Source organism: Heliangelus exortis, chromosome 5, assembly GCF_036169615.1.
Source record: "Heliangelus exortis chromosome 5, bHelExo1.hap1, whole genome shotgun sequence".
In the NCBI taxonomy this organism is placed as follows: domain Eukaryota; kingdom Metazoa; phylum Chordata; class Aves; order Apodiformes; family Trochilidae; genus Heliangelus; species Heliangelus exortis.
In genome coordinates, this window is record NC_092426.1 from 31,093,617 (window position 1) to 31,112,598 (window position 18,982).

The 18,982-nt window shown below is 34.3% G+C and overlaps 1 protein-coding gene across 4 annotated transcripts in view; it reads right to left on the bottom strand.

Moving 5' to 3' along the window:
• FMN1 (formin 1) overlaps positions 1-18,982 on the bottom strand; it is a 189,882-nt gene that overhangs the window by 7,552 nt on the left and 163,348 nt on the right. For all 4 annotated transcript variants that reach the window (XM_071744341.1, XM_071744339.1, XM_071744340.1 and 1 more), the window contains 2 exons: positions 9,047-9,098; positions 5,825-5,974 (listed from right to left, as the gene is read on the bottom strand). In XM_071744341.1, coding sequence (XP_071600442.1) covers positions 5,825-5,974; positions 9,047-9,098 — 202 coding nt within the window. The remainder of the gene's footprint in view (positions 1-5,824; positions 5,975-9,046; positions 9,099-18,982) is intronic.

The window sequence follows — 18,982 nt, forward strand, 5'->3', positions numbered from 1 at the left end:
TATATAATGTATATATGTATATAAATGTATATAATGTAACCTATATATATGTATTATATATAATACACATATGTATTATATGTATTATCTATGTATTATAGAGGCCTAGTTGGCTTTTTACTATCAGGAACCTTATAACAGACTATGAAGTTTGAACATTGCCCACTTCTATTGGCATGTTGCACAATACAGTTGGTTTGATTAAGCTTTCACCCTTAAATCTTCCAGAAAGAACTTGGTCATTCTTGATCAATCTTTAAATTGTGTTTAGAATAAATGTCCACTAACTAAACCAGTATGAATACAGTAAAATGTATTTCCACTGTCAGTGTAAAATGCCTCCAAACCTGAAATTCCTAAAATGCTTGATATGTTTCTACTTTTTCTGGGTCTATTGACAGTATTTTGAATATCTGTAATAGGTGGGTGAGAAATATTAGCTCTGTAGCCACAAGAAAAAAAGATAAATCTGATTTAATGCCTCTAGAAAAACTGATGGCTAAGAAAAACCAGTAGGAAGAAATAGGCTACACCAGTTCAGATCAAAACCATGTTTCAGTGCTTCTGAGCTGGCCACTAGTAGATCTCAAGGTGTGTATATGGAGAGCCAATGAATGCAGGTATAATGCACAGAATATTTTGCCAGCTGGAAATTCTCTTCATATGTAACAGTTGTTCATCCATTTTTCTTATATCAATTTGTACTGTCAGACATATAAAATCTTCCTTTTTTCTCCCTTTCTGCATTACTACACAATCTGTTATAATTCTTCATTAACTCATGTATCAGCTGTCTCAGTCCTACATACACAGAGGCTACACTGGCCACCGAAAATCTACCAAAAATGCATGTGGAATGCAGACGTGGAAGGTCACCTTCTTCTCTTTCTTCACTCAATCACAATTAACTTAAACTCACTTCAAAAGCTTTATATGACTACAAACCATTAGCCTCCAGCATGGTAATGCTGTAGGGCTCTGATCAAATTTTCTCATGAATACGTTGCTTTTTCTCAGTGTTGCAACAAGGAACTCCCAGAATAAAGCCATAAAGTCACCTAATGATCATATTTCAAATATTTCTTTGAAATTAATTTAAGCTGTAATGTCAGTTTGCCTTGTTAGGCCATTAATATATTATCAAATCAAATAAACAAGATCTGTTGCACTCATATTTTGGCTTTTATCATGTCTATGGATTGTGTGACACCTGAAGGATGCCCTGTTTTGAAGTGTTTGGCTACTGGTCAGGACAGTGTAGTTCTGCCATAGTACAAATTGATCAAAATGCCTGCAAATCTGGACTCTTACATTTTTTAAATTGTCTTAAGTAACATATATGTGACATACAATAGATAAAAGAGAAATTAACTTTTAAATTCAAGTTATAAAATAAATTTGATCTAAAACAGATATAATATTTCAAACGGAAGACAATTGCTGCTTCTTGCTCACTGTGATTCTGAAAATGAAAATGTAATCTACTATCTCTGTGGCAAATGTTACTGTCTAATGTCAGTCATTTCTTAAGAAGAAGACACTTAATCTTTTAAACCATTGATGAAGCAAACTATGAGACTAAGAGATTTTGCAATTTACAGGTTCTCTCTTATGACAATGTGATGTTATTATCAAGAACTCCTCAAGACTTACTGTTTCCCTGTGCAGAAAACAGTATACAAATATAATTAACTCAGTATCTCATAAATGGAAAAGTTGGGTAGCAAGCTACACCCAGTTCTAATTTACTATATTAAACAAAATTTTATTGGGTGCTGCTCACTGCTTTTTCTTTTGTTGGGATGTTTTATCTTTACCATTAGCTACCTATATTGCTAGAGTCAGAGTTCCTACTTCTCAAACCTTTGTGACTTAAAAAAAACCAAACAAAACATTATGTTTTTTTTCAGAAGATTAAGATGAGACCATCAACATCTTTTGTTCTACAGATGGAATTCAAGAAAAAGAAGGCTTTTTTAAAAAGGAACTCTTAGAAAAGGTCCCATTAAAAATAGAACTTCTGTCACATTTTTAAGATGAAGTATGCACTTCTGTCCATTAAATAATTATTATGACTTCAGCTAATGAGATAAACTTTGATTCTCTTTTTCTTTTCTGAATTATGAACTATAAAGTTTGTATGTGTGTTCAGTATGAGACGGCTCAATCCAGTATTGTAATTATTGTAGCAATCTTATTTTTGCAGTGTAAACGATGAGTCAAGTTAGCAGCAATTACTCCTTTTGTATCTCATTATATCAAATTTCAAGGATAATACCAATAAATGGGTAATAATAATACTTATTACATTTCTTTTGTGAAACATACAGACATAGTTTGTGATGAAATTACTCAATGCAAAGTATTAGCATTTTTCTGTACTTATACTTGAATCCCTATTTTCAGACTTGGCTCGGATATCTTTCTAAAATACACTTAATACACTTACAGATAGGCATTCATATATATATATATATGTGTGTGCATATATAATTTGTTATAAATACATATTTTGATTCTGAATTCATAGGTATGCACACTGCAAATAAAATTAGTAGTCTAAAAAACCAAAATGAGAGTGGAATCATATACAATCTACCATGGTCTAAGTGTCAAAAACATATCTTCAACTCAGTCTTCAATTCAGTTATAATATCAAGTTTATATGGAGAAGAAAGCAAAAAAAGGAGTTGATGTACCTGGATGCACAGACATACTAAATCATAAAGCAATCAACAATAAACCTCTGTTTTGGAGAAACATTAAAAAAACCCAAGTCATCTCCAACATTTGGTGAGTATTGTGTTGCATGTGTTGTCATGTAATTCTGGTATTTCAGGGAATACTGGGTCTGAAAGAAAACTGCCCTATATATATAACAGGAATATTTTCTTAATTTTATCTATACAGTCATTTACATATCATATCATACCAATCTAGGTTTATCTATCTGCAGTGCTGTCTTGCAGTCCTGACTGGTGTGCAAATATTGTCTGAGAAAGAGACAATGATCCAACCGTATTTTCCAGGCAGCTAATTTGCTTTCATGGTAGGTTAAAGGCAGGGCAGCTCAGTAAAAATACCTCCTTTACTTTAAGAAAAAGTCTAATAGAAATCTAATTAGATTTCTACAGTTGTGTTACATTGGGAAGCCAAGTATCTTTTAGACAAAGAAGGCTCTTGCAGCTGAGACTGTCATTTAGTTCAAGTAAGCATTCTTTTTCTCCTGGAATTCAGAGGTTTTAAAGTTGTCTGTTATATAATACAAAATCATTTGCTTTGGTTATAAAATTTTAATTTTGGAACCTTATATTTTTTTAGCTATTTTTATTATTATTCATTTTAAGCTAGTACATTTTAAAAACTACCTTTCCATAACACTATTTCTGCATATTATAATTAAAATTTGAATTTTCTATGCCATACTTTTTGAGACAAAATATAAACCAACACTAACAATCCAATATAAATGTACACACCATGAAACCATTTTTAGCTCTCTATGTGACCAGCCAGTTCAGACTCAATTCACACTGAGTTTATGCATCTCCTCCTGAAATTTGAAAGGCAATCCAATTGTCAGTATGTTCACACAGGGATATCAATGCCTCAGTTTCAGAATCCAAATTTGAAAACATTGTTACACTGCTAATGCTTCCTCTTTAAAATTCCCTTCAACACAAAAGAATTTGATGATAAACAGATTTTTTTTTTTAAATTACAATCTTTAAAAATGCAAACCAAATAGTGCATCCAATTAATTAGGCAGTTAAGGAAGACAGCTGTCCATTCCTCTCATACTAAGGTTTTTAGTTACCAATATGCACAATGACTCTCAGCTTGCTTTCAAAACTTCTTGGACAGCAGCTCATCAACTGTTAGTCTCAAACTTTGTAAAACAGAACCCTTAAAAGGTCATGATTTTACATGACATTCCCAGGTGGTGAAAAGAGATTTTTCCATCATTCCAATAGGTTCTTTTTGGTAGCACATTACAAAAATATCAGGATGATGAAAACAGTTCAGTCATTCTAATTTGCTTTTTACACAAGGCTGCTAATTTCAGCAGCTCATTGACTTGATGGATCACCCAAATTTTGAATGTAAAGGACAATGAACTGTCCTTTTGAAATTAGTGATACTTCATAAAAATAATCTGAAGTAAACTCTGAAACAGTATATATAATCCAGAAAGTGTCAGCACTTTGAAGTATTATGCTAATTGGTGCTATGAAACCTACTTCATATTTATGAAGAAGAATAAAGGTATCCATCAAAGGAACTGATGAAATATTTGTGCTCTGTTTTTATTTGGACATTTTATTTACTTACTAAGATTCTTATGTCACCTCAGTAGGAAAGCACAAACGTAACAGGTCACTTACAAAGATTTCTTGAATATTGTATCAAGAGAGTTTAAGATGTGAAGCACTGTTAAAACATTTACAAGGCATTTTAATTCCATTTCTTTGAAGGTATCATTCTATGCCAACAGCAAGGTGCTAATTACATAAAAAGGAATGGATGTATGGTCTGGATGTTTTTTTTCCCTTGGATAGTTCATTTGTATTCCATCGAATTGCTTTTGGAACAAAAATAAGTCATGATTCAGTGGAAAATACATCCCTGAGGTGATCCTTACCATGACTACAGCAAACTTCTAGTGACTGTTTATTTTACATATTTTTTAACATATGAAACAAACTTACATACTGATCTAGACACAAGGAATGAGAATATCCTTTTTATGTGTTTGTGGGTGTCAGCTTCTAAAATCAATCTATTTGTAACAGAGATGATACCAAAAGATACAACTTCCAAGTGTTTCAAATGTCTAACATCTGTAATACAATATTGATAAGGTTGATAACTGGGAATGCCTAATAGCTGCACCTTGTTCTTTATAAATTTACTTGTGATAAATGAATCTAAAAGCCCCACTGATTTGGAACAAAATGGAAAACCTTAGTGTACTTCACTTTACTCCTTTTGCTGATACTTTTTAAGATGCTTTTCTCTAAAACTGTGCCAATTTTGGAATAAGCAGCTGGATTTATAACTCATGCTCAAAGTGATTAATTCATTCTTTTTCAAAACATGACCACAATATCACCCTTTATGTATTTTCAAATGGACTGAGATACGGCAAGTATGGTACACTGGTAGGGGAATTGGTTTTTTCTTTGTAAAATATTTTAATCTTCTTTAAGAAAATCAAGGAAATAATTGAAGGGGTTTTTTGGTGATTTTTTTTTTTTTTTTTTTACTCTTAACTAATAAAATCAGGAGACTGTGGTGAGATCTAGCGGCAAGTAGTTTGATGTCCTCAGCAGGACACCAAAAGTCAGAAGTAGTGCTGTAAATTCAGTGTGGGGCTTCGACACTGTGCTAAGTGTGGCCTGAATCTCTGGGGCTTCCCTTTGATGCAAGTGCAGTATATTAACTGGAAAAGCATTCACTTTTATTTGTCTGTACTGTCTGCGACAGCAATATCGCCTCATTTAGGCTAGTTCAACATGAAAATGCACAGAGAAGCAATCTGTTACAAATTAGCACAGCTCCCCTTTCATTTTACTAGCTAGTAATTGGAAGGGGTTACAAAAGTGTAATTTATCAGATTATATGTGTTTATCTTTTTGTGGGGACAGCATGCCTTTGGTGAATTTTCCTACGCACCCTGAGGGAATAATCTTTCCTTGATGTCCATTAGATCTGAAAGAAAACAATGACGCCTGTGAAATATAGGAGTATAATTTGTTGGGTTTGAGAAGGAACAGTTTCCCAGACATCTAAAATGGTATTAATGACTTTATTAGAACCTTACCTTTCCTTGGAAATGCTTTTGCTCTCTCGTTTCCAAATGGTCTTGAAGTCACTGCAGAATTCGTACCACACCGTGAAAACGTAGTTTGGTGTGATCTCCTTCTCACCAGGCTTTGGCTTTATCCCAAAGTATCCCACTGTTTCTTCAAAGCTACGAGGGAGGGGGAAAAAAAAAAACTGTCAACACAGAAGCCCAGTGGGGAAATAGTTTCTCTGAGGGCTGGTTCTTGATTCAGTAGTCAAGGCTGGTAATTACAATAACTTTCCCCTAGCCTTGGAAATCATAGCAGCCGTCCCTGCTGAGTGTAAGTAACTTTCCAACACCTACCTCATTCCCAGGAGATCTTAGAGATGCATGAGCCACCACAGAGAAATGTCACACAGGCAAATCAAGGACATTCAATTTTAATGAGAAAAACTTCATTTCTTGGATTTCAGGAAATGCTGTATTATATCTATCTAATTTTATTCTGTTAAATTCCATTATGATCTTATTATCCCATCTATCTTTATTGAAGAACTACGGATGCATCACATGCCAAGTCAGGAAAAAATATCCAGGCTTGGTTAAAAATAACTTTCAGTACATAGGGAGAACTGGGTGTAGCAACATAAAAGCCACACAGTGCCAACAGGTAGTTTGCTGATTTTTAACTCAAAATAAATGGTCTCCTCCTACATGTGTCAATAAGCAGTTACTATGTTTTATGAAAATTCATTGCCAAGATGTCAATGCTTTAAAATTTTATAATAACGTGACTCCGGAAACATATACAGTTGGATATTTTCAAAGTAGTCTTTCATTATAAACTGTATTTCCAATAGTATTTTAACTGATGTGCATTTTTACCTTTTATGATATTGCTTTGCACAGATAAAACAGAACAATTCACCTGACTATGTACATGGAGACTTACCTAACCAAAAGAAAAGTATGCTCACTATTGTAAAGGTTGAATCCCTTTTCTCTGCCAAGCAGACATAAAAAATCCCAGAAGATTTTGTGATACTTATTAAAAATAATGTACATTCATTTACAAAGAAAGCTAACAACGTATTTCAAAACTACTCCTTTTTCTTGAAATACTGATTTTATTAGAGCAAAAGAAAGTTATATTTTTTTTACAGTTGCCTACAGCTGTCCTAGGATCTAGAACACTGTAAGTATAAATCATGAAAATAAAATAAGAGGAATTTTAGATTTGTAAGGAGTCTCCAACTAGTTCACAGTTGTCACTTAAGCAACAGATGCAGCTCCAGCAAATAGTTCTTTCTTAACTTATACCTTCATTTGCATAGTCCATATTGCATGTTTTCAGACAGAATTGCCAATGTTAGGGTCAAAGCTTTTTGTCTGAGGTTGAGATTCAAGCTTCTAGATAGGCTTGAAGAATATAAAGTAGCCATAACAAAAATACATACACTAGCTCAGGGAAAAAAAAAAAGAAAAAAAAAAAGAATATATACTCCAGCTCCTTTTTTGTTTTAGCCACATAAGCCAATATGCTGACAGTCATATTGCTGAAAGTGAAAAAATCCTCATATATAATAACCTCGACCTTTTAAATTTCTTGAATAGATTTTTAATGAAACATGTAACTATATTTCAAGTTTCTGGGTGATCCATGGTACAGGAATCACGAAGAAATAAGTATGAATAAGCCCACAATATTTAGAATTGAAAGTGTCCGGCCTGTAGTAACACTAAAAGAAGAAAGCAATAAATAAGCTAATACAGCTTTAAATACTCATGTAAATCATTCTGTGATTTCAGACCCTAAGAATAATAAAATATTTTATTCATAATCACATTGTTAAAACAGCTCATGTCTACTGGGCAATATATTTTCCATTATATCCACTTAGGGCAAATATTCCTCAGCTGTTCATACCCTTTGCCTAGGAGAGCTGAGTCAGAAGCAGCAAGAGCAGAAACTCTCAGGTTTGCTTCACATAATGGCTCAGTAACATTGTGCTCCCTTCTTCCTAACAGAACCCTTCTCCATCCCAGCTGTGGATGGAGCAGTTGTCTCTGCACACTCCAGGTTTCTTGATTCCAGCACATTTTCTCTCACTGCCTTCATCCTGACACTCCTCATCCCTTCTTCATCTTCAGCCCTTCCCCCAGCAGCACTGGTTTGCTTTCATCCAGCTTAATCTAGCTTCCTGACCTTTATACATAACCAGTTATCTCAGCAGTAATTTAAAACACTGAATGTCTAGTCAGAAATTGAAAAACCCAAATTTTGCATCAGACAACTAACTCCTTGAGCCGGGAAAGCCTACTCAGTTCCCAAAAGGCTACACAGCAGGTAGAATATGAAATCACCTGTGCCACAAAGGGTTCGTGGCTAGGTAGAAAGGAAACAGGCCAGCCAGCTATCACCCTTGACAGAAGAAATTAAGAAGTAAAGCCCCAGTAAATGTTAGCCAATAGAGTTCAGCCAACTTAGACAACTTCTGCAAGGCAACGGGAATGGTTCACTGAAGACAAGTGCATCTGGGAGCTGCTAACCTCTCTCTTCCTGACTGTCTACAAAGAACAGCATAGGTATCTCAGTTAGGCTGAGTGACTCTGGGCTCAGAAAAGTAACATAAAAATCCAAATTACCATAGATCTCCCTTCAGTGACCATGAAGAAAAAATACTGATAAGGTGTTAAAAATTAGTTCACCCCAGTCAATTTATAGCAGTTTGATAACTAACACAAATAAGGTTAAAGGCAGATCCTCCACTCTCACAATACTATAATTTGGTAAGATATTTATCATGAATACTAATTTATTAGATATTTTACTATATTTCTATAAATTTATCTCACTTCTCCCCCTATTTTTGTTCCTATGGCCTAAGTAAGGCACAGCCATTCAGGCAAGAAAAACAGGATTTCACTGTCAGTGTACTTCATTCAACAGCCTAAGTGATGAAAATGCTCTGTGACAATAGAATATCTTTGTACTATATTAAGCAGTTCATCAGTTATTACAATATTCTGTAAAATGCTGACTCAGTTCAATGTTGACAGTAATTAAAGCCTCAGACACAGTTCACTGTTTTGCTAAAATCTCAACTGAACTTTTTCCTGGAAGACTACATAAGAAATTTTGAGAAAGCGTATTACTTCTTTGAAATACAGATCCTTTTGCCTATTTAATGTAATTCCTAAGATCAATACCATCTTTGACCAAAATAAACTGTTAGAAAATACTAGCAAAAACCTTACCATTTTTGTGCATATTCCAAACTGCTCTCTTCTCTTTTGCGTTCTTCTTTAGCTGCCAGTGAAAAACATTTCAAAGATATAAATTACTGCCTTTTTTTTTTTTGAGATTCTACAGATTAGACATCTTTTATATTCAAAACTGGTTAGGTTTTATACTAAACATAATAAATTAAGATTAGCAAATGTTTATTGGTTTTATTTCTTGTCCCTAAGTGAATGTTTCTAATATATGAATAAAGCATATTGTATTCCAAAAGTAATTCAAAATCCATACTACAATATACAGTGGTGGACATTAAATGAATAAAACCATAAATAAACGAGAATTTCAGATTTAAAAAAATAATATTGTTATGTATCATTCTTTATTGTTGCAGACCAAGACTTACAAATTTAAACCTGTTTTTGCAGCACAAATAACTGGAGGGTCAATTGGAACTGAACAGGTACCCAACACAGTTAACACCAACTGTTCCATTTAGCTATCACATTTTGTTCAGGAAGCTGGAAAGTGAAAACACATGTACTAAGATTTAAACACATGGTATGTACATGATATTTTTGAAAAACCAGCCAAGATTTTGAAATATGGTCAGTGAATCTGAGCCACTCTGTTACAGAATGCTCACATGAACTACTTAAAAGGATTTGATTTTCAAAGGACAGGCATTCTCTTCTTTTGAAAATGTTTCCTGAGCTGGTACTACAGGAAAAGCACCAGTTTTCTCACAAAATGTTGATCAGCTCTTCTTAGTACAGTGGAGCAACTGCAGCTGTGGCAGAATGTAACACATTAAAAAATACTGGGTTTTCCTATTCCACATTTGTATAACCTGTTAAGTGCCACTGTTAATATAAACAGAGTACAGATACATGAAGATAAAGAACTGTATCTTTTTCTTGCTCAGTTTATATGAGTTGAAATACAGTTTCTAACAGTTTACAGACAAGGCTTCTGAAAAACTGATCCAGAATTATTCCATTTCACTATAAGGTTACCAACAGGTTACCAACACAGAGGTTTGTACTGACAGTTAAAAAAATATTAAAAGCAGGATTATTTCAGAACATTTGCTGTTAATAAACTAAATCAATTTTAACTCATATGTTCACCTATATTGGAAAAGTGTGTTGGAGGTACTTATCCAGATTATTTCAGCGTGGCAAAGGCCAGAAACTGTTGTGTGTGCTTCGCAAGAAAAACAATTATTTTTTTAACATTCTATACCATTAAGTTCTCCACCTCATATCTTTGTGGCAAGACAACTGCAATTGAAAGAGAGAGGATAGCTCTGATTTACTGTGTTCATCTCAGGTTCCAGAGAAATTTAGCTACAGTTTATCTATTATAACTAATTTGTTATTTCCACATGTATTTCATTTTATATCATTCAAGGTAGAAAACATATGTTGGAATTCTGATAGCTCATCATGATATGGAATTAACTATGTACAGGAAAACTATAGTTAAAGGTGAAGTGTGTATGAAATTGTACACTTAATTATCTTTTCTGGTTGATAAGGATTTGAAGAATTGTTAAGTAAGGCAAATTTCCCAACATAGCTGCATTCATAGCTACAATAGAAATCAAATATCCTTGGGTCCCTGCACATGTACAAGACCACAATAGCTAACACACTTACATGTTTATAGTTAGATAGTAAGACCTGACTTACTGGGTTTTTTAATCTTGCAAGAACAAAATAAGGGAAAATTAAAAAAAAAAATTAATTTGTTATAGGAAGTAGAAAAAAGGTATGACTTCTAGGAAGGAACACGTGAAGTTTACATTAATATAACAATATGTGTGTTTGGGTACCAATATAAGGGAAGAGGAAGGAAGAAAGTAAGTGTATTAACTACACTAAGTGTTTTAACTACAAGCATGTCTACCAAGGAACTATTTAAAAGCATTTATTTGAATTTTAGATGTTGACACTTGTTAAGAAAACAAAAAATTAAAATATAAGTAATTAGGAGTTGCAGATACTACCTAATATGTAATACAGGAAAACCAGAGCAATTCTCTATTCTTCCATACAATTTCTAAGTAATCTTTCACTCAGAATTTGTAATATACTGCTCTTTTTCTCCCCTTCCACAACCTGCAATCATTAACATTTTCATTGCTGTCAGTATCAATCTTCACCTTAAAACATGGAATTACTGAAGGCAATTAAAATGAATTACATCAAGAACTGTATATTTCTCTGGCAACACCACATTTGCTTGCATCTGATTTCCTTTTTGGGGAAGAAGGATCATGTAGTTTTTTCAGGCTTCACCACATTGGTGATTTAAGTTTCCTCAGTTGCTTAAGAATGTAAGAACAGCTAAACCAGATTGGCACAGGGCTTCATCTATCCTAATACCCTGCCTTTGGCAGCCCCTGCAGCAGATGCTCAGTTAGAGTCAAGGATCAGGACCCTGATGATCCTGACCCTGAGTGTTCTCTGTGCCTCTGTGGTTCTGTAGTTCATGCAAAATGTTTCCTGCACTGGATGCCATTTCAATATAATCCTCAATGGATTATATCCCAATAACCTCTTCATTCTCTACTTCAGCTTTCATAAGCTTTTAAGCTTCCACAAAGTGCTGTGGCCAGTGTTCTACAGCCCAGCTACAGGTAGCACGTTGTTTAGTTTGAAATGGACTCCTGACATCATTCTCTATTTCTTTTTTCAGAGAAAAACACATCTGCAGTGACCACTGAAATACAGTGGCCACTGGCATTGGCCTTTTCATTAGGATACTTTTGAAATTAATTTCCTCACTGTCCCCGTTTACTGAGCATTGCTTTGATTTGCAGTTATGTTTGGGTGCTTGCAAACTGACTTCCATCAGAAGAAAGCTGAACAGGAAGATCCACAGCAAATGCATTCCTTCATTACTTAATAGGGACCAAAGGACCAAAATAATGTTTGAGACTTCCCATAGTTTTGAAAAACGTAAGGTGGAAATGTTCACCTCAGATTACATCTACTCAAAACCACTCTATAATATAGCCATGGATGTTCTACATCACATGTATACATATCACATAGAAGTCCTGCAAAATTACTTCCCATAAGCTGCCTTTGGTGTGGAGACAACCTTCTGACTGGCCTTGGAGCCATTAGACTTGACCAGCTATGAAAAAGACAGGGAACTGCCAAATGTAAACTTTTCTGTCTGGTCTCACATCTAACTGCAAGTTCTTAATATGCCATACTGTTTGGATTTGGTTAAATCCATACCCTTGATAAAGTATTAGATCCTGTCCTATGACAAGCTGATAATCTTAGTGTATCATCTTTGAATAGAGATATGAGTGCCAGGATCAAAGAAGAATTTCTGTCTTTCTACAAACAAGAAGTTTCAAAGGAAAGCAGGTATTTAAAAAAACATGCAGTTCTAATTTGCTGTAAGAATAGTCTTTTGTAATACAGGCAGCCATAGACCCTGAAGACCAGCCACGAGTCTTACTCATCCTGCTACCTGTACCTAGCTCAAAGGATAAGAGAATAAATGGACTATGATCTTATGAATTTGCCTGCTGAACCCAATATATTTATGGTGACTTCATTTTACTGCAATGCATTTGGAGACTCATGATCCTGTAACAGCTCTAAGAGGGAAACTGTTCTAGAGTGAAATGCTAAAAAAACCTCCCAACTTGTTTCTTCAACATATTCTACTTGCTGAGATGGAATTGCATGACAAATGCTGTTTAAGAATAAGAAGTACCCAGAAAATATTTATTTTAATGGGTTTAATATATGCATAACATCTTCCAGTTACAACAGGACCAGTTACATCTCTTCATGCACCCAGGCTATTATGAAAGAGTCTCCCAAAGAACAAAGGAAAGCACTGCACCCTGGCACAGACTGGAAGTAACTAATACAGGCAGGCAGAGAATAATGAAACTACTTGATCTAAGATAGAAGAAAAAAGACATAAAAATGGAGACACAACAGCACAAGAATCTCACAACTACTTCTGCCCCCCTATTTGAAATTTTTAAAACTTAATGAGTCTGACTGGGTAAACTTTCTAGTATTTCTCTCAAATGAATGCATGTAAGAGGGATAATTCACACATGTGTACTGATCTAGTTGTACCTATTACAGATTTTTTTTATTTTTTAGTATTTTACTAATTTCAGAATTGAAAAAACTGATGCACAACTCTTCTAAGCATTCTGGAGCAAGAATGATCTTCAAAATTATGAGAACACTCAGAAAGGACCACCAAAAGCAAGATAACTGTTCTCTGTTTTGGTAAAAAATTCTGGACATGCTCCAGAAAAACTCCTAGCACTACCGTAGTACAAAGGAGAGCAGGATCAGTAGCAGGATGAATTGAACCTCTTTTGTTTTTGGTTTCACTGTTACCAGTGAAATTTTCCAGACAGATTAAATTTTTAAGAAATCCCTTCCTCAAGACTTACTGGACTACAAGGAAAAATATGAAGAAAAAAAATGTCACTTTCTAGCACATTGCAGTTCCTTGAGCTACAAAGAAGTGTCATGAATAATCTAATGCACATGTGCTTTCCCATAGATTGTTATTTTAGTGGGTTAACCCCAGCCAGTAGCTACACACCACACAGCCACTTGCACACTTGTCCCTCCACCCCTGCACTGGGATGGAGGGTGACAATAGGAAGAGCAAAAGCGAGAAAAACTTAAGGGTCAAGGTAAAGAGAGTTCAGGAAGTGAAGAGGAAGAAACACCAAGTGATGCAAGGGCTATCAGTCCCCACCTCCCACAAGAAGACTGATGCCCAGCCATTTCTGGAGCAATGACTACCACTCCTAAAAATCCTTTCCTCTCTTTTTTTATGTGACATTACATTCATGGATTTTCCTTTGGTCACTTTGAGTCAGTTGTCCACACTGTGTCCCCTTCCAGCTCTTGCACACCCCTGGCCTACTTGGGGGACAGAGTGAGAAAAAAGAGAATAAGCCTTGCAAACAGGCAAGTGCTGCTCAGCAACAGCCAAACCACTCTGGTGTCATTAACACTGTTTTAGCCACCAATCCTAAACACATCCATAAATTGGCTGCTATGAAGAAATTAACTGCATCCTAGCCAGACCCAGTACAACAACATATAGCCATATAAAAAACTCTTTGTAGATGAATCCTAAGATTTCGATAAACTGGATCATTTGGGCCATTTTTATGCATACAAATCAAGTTATAGTTATTTTTTTTTACTACAGTCAAGGTGTTTAGCCACTTGATTCATAATGTTAAACAATCCGCAATTTTCAATGCACTATGAGATTTTATTCCTCAGCTGATGATGGCAAAGCCAATGCATGTGGCTAAAATTCATACAAAATGTTCAGCAGTATCAACACCCATTTAATCTTTTTATTATGAGTATTATCTTAATGTCTGGAAAAAGATGGCCCTGCACAAAAAGGCCATGAACAGAGCAGATTGAAAAATGTTATCAATGAACAATTTGGATACTAAACACATGAAAATATATCTCACTACCTGACAATGGCAGAATCTGAAATCTGAATCTTGAAATGTGAATTTTAAATTAATGGAAATCATCTTTTAAATGTATTAAAAATGTGGAGTGCAAATACGGAAGGATTCATAAAAATAAAGAGAGGAATGCCATAGAATGTAAAAACAAAAAATGGATCATCTCTGTTTTGTTTTGGGGTGGGTTTTTTTTTTTTTCCATTACCAAACTGGCATATACTCTGTATTTAAAACATGGCTTGACAAGAGCAAGAATGAAACTGAGGATGGAAACTGGGGGTTTGGAATTGTTAAAGAGATGGAAATTCAATTTCTAAGTTAGAATCATATGCTGCTGGGATGAAGTTTAATATTTCATACAAGCTGTACACAATTTTAGAACTGTTTTACTTTTTGAAAACACAAAAACAAATTATCCCACACCCATCAAGGACTCTTGCTCCTATGGTATCACTTAAGCAAGAAGGTCTGGGAGTAAAGGAATCAATGAGACTTGGTCTGATGCAGATCTGTCTCCTAAAGTTAGCTCCCAGATGGATTCATTAATGTTTAATTAAGGGCTGAGTTCATGATACAACCTTTCTTTCCCTGGAAGGCTAATAGGGTCACTTCTGTCTATTTAGCCACATATTTTTATTGAGATTTTAGGAGCTTAATATCTTAAGATCACTAACTTTTTCACATTTGGTCAAAATTGGCCAACGCATTAAAAATTATTGGCTGGGGAGCAATCAGTGGGCAGTGTGACCACATAAGCCTTGTTTCCTTTACCTCTTCTCTAAATTAGAAAATGTCACATTTTTAACATGGGATTTGGCCATGCAATTTTTTCTAAATGGCTTAAATACTGGAATGGACATCTTAAATCCTTTCAAAACAATCTTCAGAACACTTGCTGCCATGAGGTCTTAATCATGCTCCCCTGAAACAGTCCTTAACAATTTTATTTTCCTTTGCAATGGTACAAAAATTGGTCTTCACTCAGAAATCCACATCCAATGGTGAAAATGTACAAATGTTTCTATTGTACAAAGAGTCTCTGTGCAGCCTTGAAAAGCTGCTTAATGAGTTTCTCTACAAGTAATCAGGAATATCAGCTACCAACCTGTATTTTAGGTATTAGGCAAGGACTAATTAACATTTACCATAAAGAAACAGTTAAGCATTATAAAAGATTTTTGATGTTACCACATCAGAACGAACTGTAGACACTTGCACCCACACAGAGGCACACAACACCAGCAGAACATACTCAAGTAACACATTCTAGGAAGTGTTTATTATCATAGGCAATAAAAAACTGAGGAAATCATGTTTCCTTTTAAAAGTGATAATGCTGTCTATAAATGTACCAGAAAAAAGTGTTGAAAGTCACTTTACCAGAATAACTATAAAGAAAAGAAAATATTTATTTTCATAAAGTCCTAAAATTCTTAAAATGTATATTTCTTAGTTTGAGGCTTCTTTGTATTCAATGAGAGCAGATTTTTAAATTAAAGCTATTATTTCCATTAGCTTCTACAGAAAAAGGCGATTGTTTCATTAAAATTAGGATTAATGTTAGTCTTACCTTTCTATGTTCTGGAATTTTTTATTTCAAAGCATGATGCTGCATTATACTTTTTCAGTTTACTGCAATTAAATGACTTGAAACTGCATTCTGTTAAATGCAATCAAGCCATTAATCTATCATTCTGCCACACTTGTGGTTCCAGAGAATAAGTATTTTTTAAAGCCTATGACTACTTCAAAGCTATAAAAGCTATATTCTTATTCTAATTTCACTTTAATCAACTCTGTAGAATGTTGATCTAATTCCAAGATTAATCTTCGTGATGACTAAATGTATACAACAGTTTATGGACCTGAAAAATTAGTTTTAATGCTTTTAAATAGAACAAGGTTAAATCTGTTCTGTTTGGCAAAACTAAATATTCAGATTATTTGTAACTACAACCTCCTGTTGTAAGCAAAAGTAAAAACTTCTAAGGATCAGCACGTTTTTTACACCAAGGACAAGACTTTTAAATAGCTGAATGATTATTAGATCAATAAGAAGCTGGAGGTCTTTTTAAAAACATAAGAAGGATAGTAAAACAAAAAGAAGTTAAATTGATGGTGAACCAAGGGCTACTCTGGGGGGTAAATAATGAATAATTACACAAATAGAATTAAATCAATTTCAGAAAACCTGTTGAAATTTGTGGCCCAAAAACTTTTAGGAGAGCAAAGCCATAGCCTTGCCTCCTCCTGTGGAATGATAACAATGATTTATGAAGCTGAAGTAATTTCTGCTGATTGAGCTCAGTCAAGATTGGTTTCACATGATCAGCTCAAGTACAGCACTGGGTGATGTGTAGTGGCCCCACATGTTTGAACACACTAGGACACACTCTTCTAGGTGATCCAAAGGATGGGGGTGGGGGGTTTAAAGCTGCTGCTTTCTTTTCAGTACATTTTCCCCTCATTAGGATACACACCTCCTGCAAAGCCAGCCACTTCTGGTGGTCAGGAGCAAAATCTCATTGTAAATGCACAGCAGGATAGTGGCAAAGCTGAGATTAATTCTCCATAGATTTATATGGACCTTTCTCACTGTTGATTGCTTGTACTGTTTCAAAGGTGCCTATGTTGGTTTTTTTTATTGCTGGTTACTGACTTTATTCCAGCATATGGTAGTTGGCGCCATGACACAAAGTTAACATTTTATACTAGAACTAAAGTGGATATTTGACAGTTTCTGTCAGAAAGTTCAGAGCAAAGAATTTGTGAGACAAGATTTATTGCATATTTTATATGGGACACATCTGTTTCTTTGCTACGTTTTTCTTTAAATAAAAAAAGCAACGAAGGTCCTTTAAGAAACAAAGACTGTCAATAAAAAGCATGAACAGAAAAACTACATTATTGAGAATGAATTTAATCATTCTGACCTTCTAAAAATGTGCTGCTTGGAAGTGTGACAGTCACCTCCTCCTTTTTGTTTAGCCATATATACAGGATGGGGGAGGAGAATTTCATGCCCAAGCTGATTCTCAAACACAGATACCCATATTAAAGCATAAATCAAATAAAAATGAATATCAAATTAAATCTGGCTAGTGATATCAGATATTCACATTTAAAAGCAGGATGAAATATTAAGGTCTATTTTGCCTATGTTATGTCTTTTTTAGCAATGATAACTGCATTTTGCTGATGTGAAATGTGCCAAATGAACACTTCTTGTTTTGAAAGTTTCTTATAAAACCACAGATCAGGTATTCAAGGTCTACAGTACACTTCTCCACATTTATCTGTTAAAATCACTGAACCTGATATATTTTCACCTCTGAAGTTTAGCATTATATTCTCTATCATAGCTGAATCAAAACAATTTGGAGAACACCTAGCAGAATCCCGTTTAAGAAAAAAAGAAAAGCATGCTGTATATACAAGAGAAAAATTATTTCAACAGCACTCCAAATATTTAACTAGCAACCTTCCTGCTTATAAAGATTCATATTTACTATGAAATCCTAAGATCCAGCTTGAGAAATTTGAATTTTTTAAAAGTAGAATTAAACTAAAAAGTACAAATATAAAATAAAGAAGTTACATTAAGAACCACATATATATTTATGAAAAAGCACGTGTGTCTTATTTGACTGCTACAAGAATGCATCAATAGAATAACCATTTTTGTATAACTACATACATTCTACAAAAATAGGTATGATAGACCATTAAAAATACTTCAATCATAACGAAGGCACAATTATTTCCCCCTCAAAAATGTAATTTCCTCTACAAAATCACAAATATTTGTTAAATGAATTCATACTGTCAATATATTTAATGTAATCTCATTTTTAACTCAAAGCTCTTCTACAACTTAGATTTTTGCAAGAAAGTTTATCTAGCTACTAGTTTAAAAGGTCTGTAGTTTGAAATAAAATGTAAAAAAGAGCCAAACTTGGACCTGTAATATTTCTCCTTCCTGTGACAAATAAAATACAAGGTACTAATTTTAAAAAGTCTTTAGTTAGAATTGTTTCAATTAATGCTTTTACAGGAAACACCAAACTGTATTCATGTACTAGGCATACATTTTTTCCTACATTTGCCTTCTTTGTGATGAAGTCATAAAAGAATGTATATGAAAAAAGATCTCCACATTTCTAAATAAAAAAATATCCTATTCACCTTATGGGGAAAGGATGATGGGAAAAGTGAAGCATGTGTGACACATCAGTCAGGCTGTTCAATTCATTCCTAAAAAGCACTCAGATACTACCATGTTAGCTTAATTGAAGACTGGGAAAGTAACAAGAATTATTAGGGCATTTCCCTGATCTATTTTGGTTTTTTTCACAGTTTGTTTATTTTCTGCTGACCTCTGTGCTGGGAGTAGTCAGATTATTTTTCCCTCCCACAGTGGATGTTAAAACATTTTTACACTGTTCAT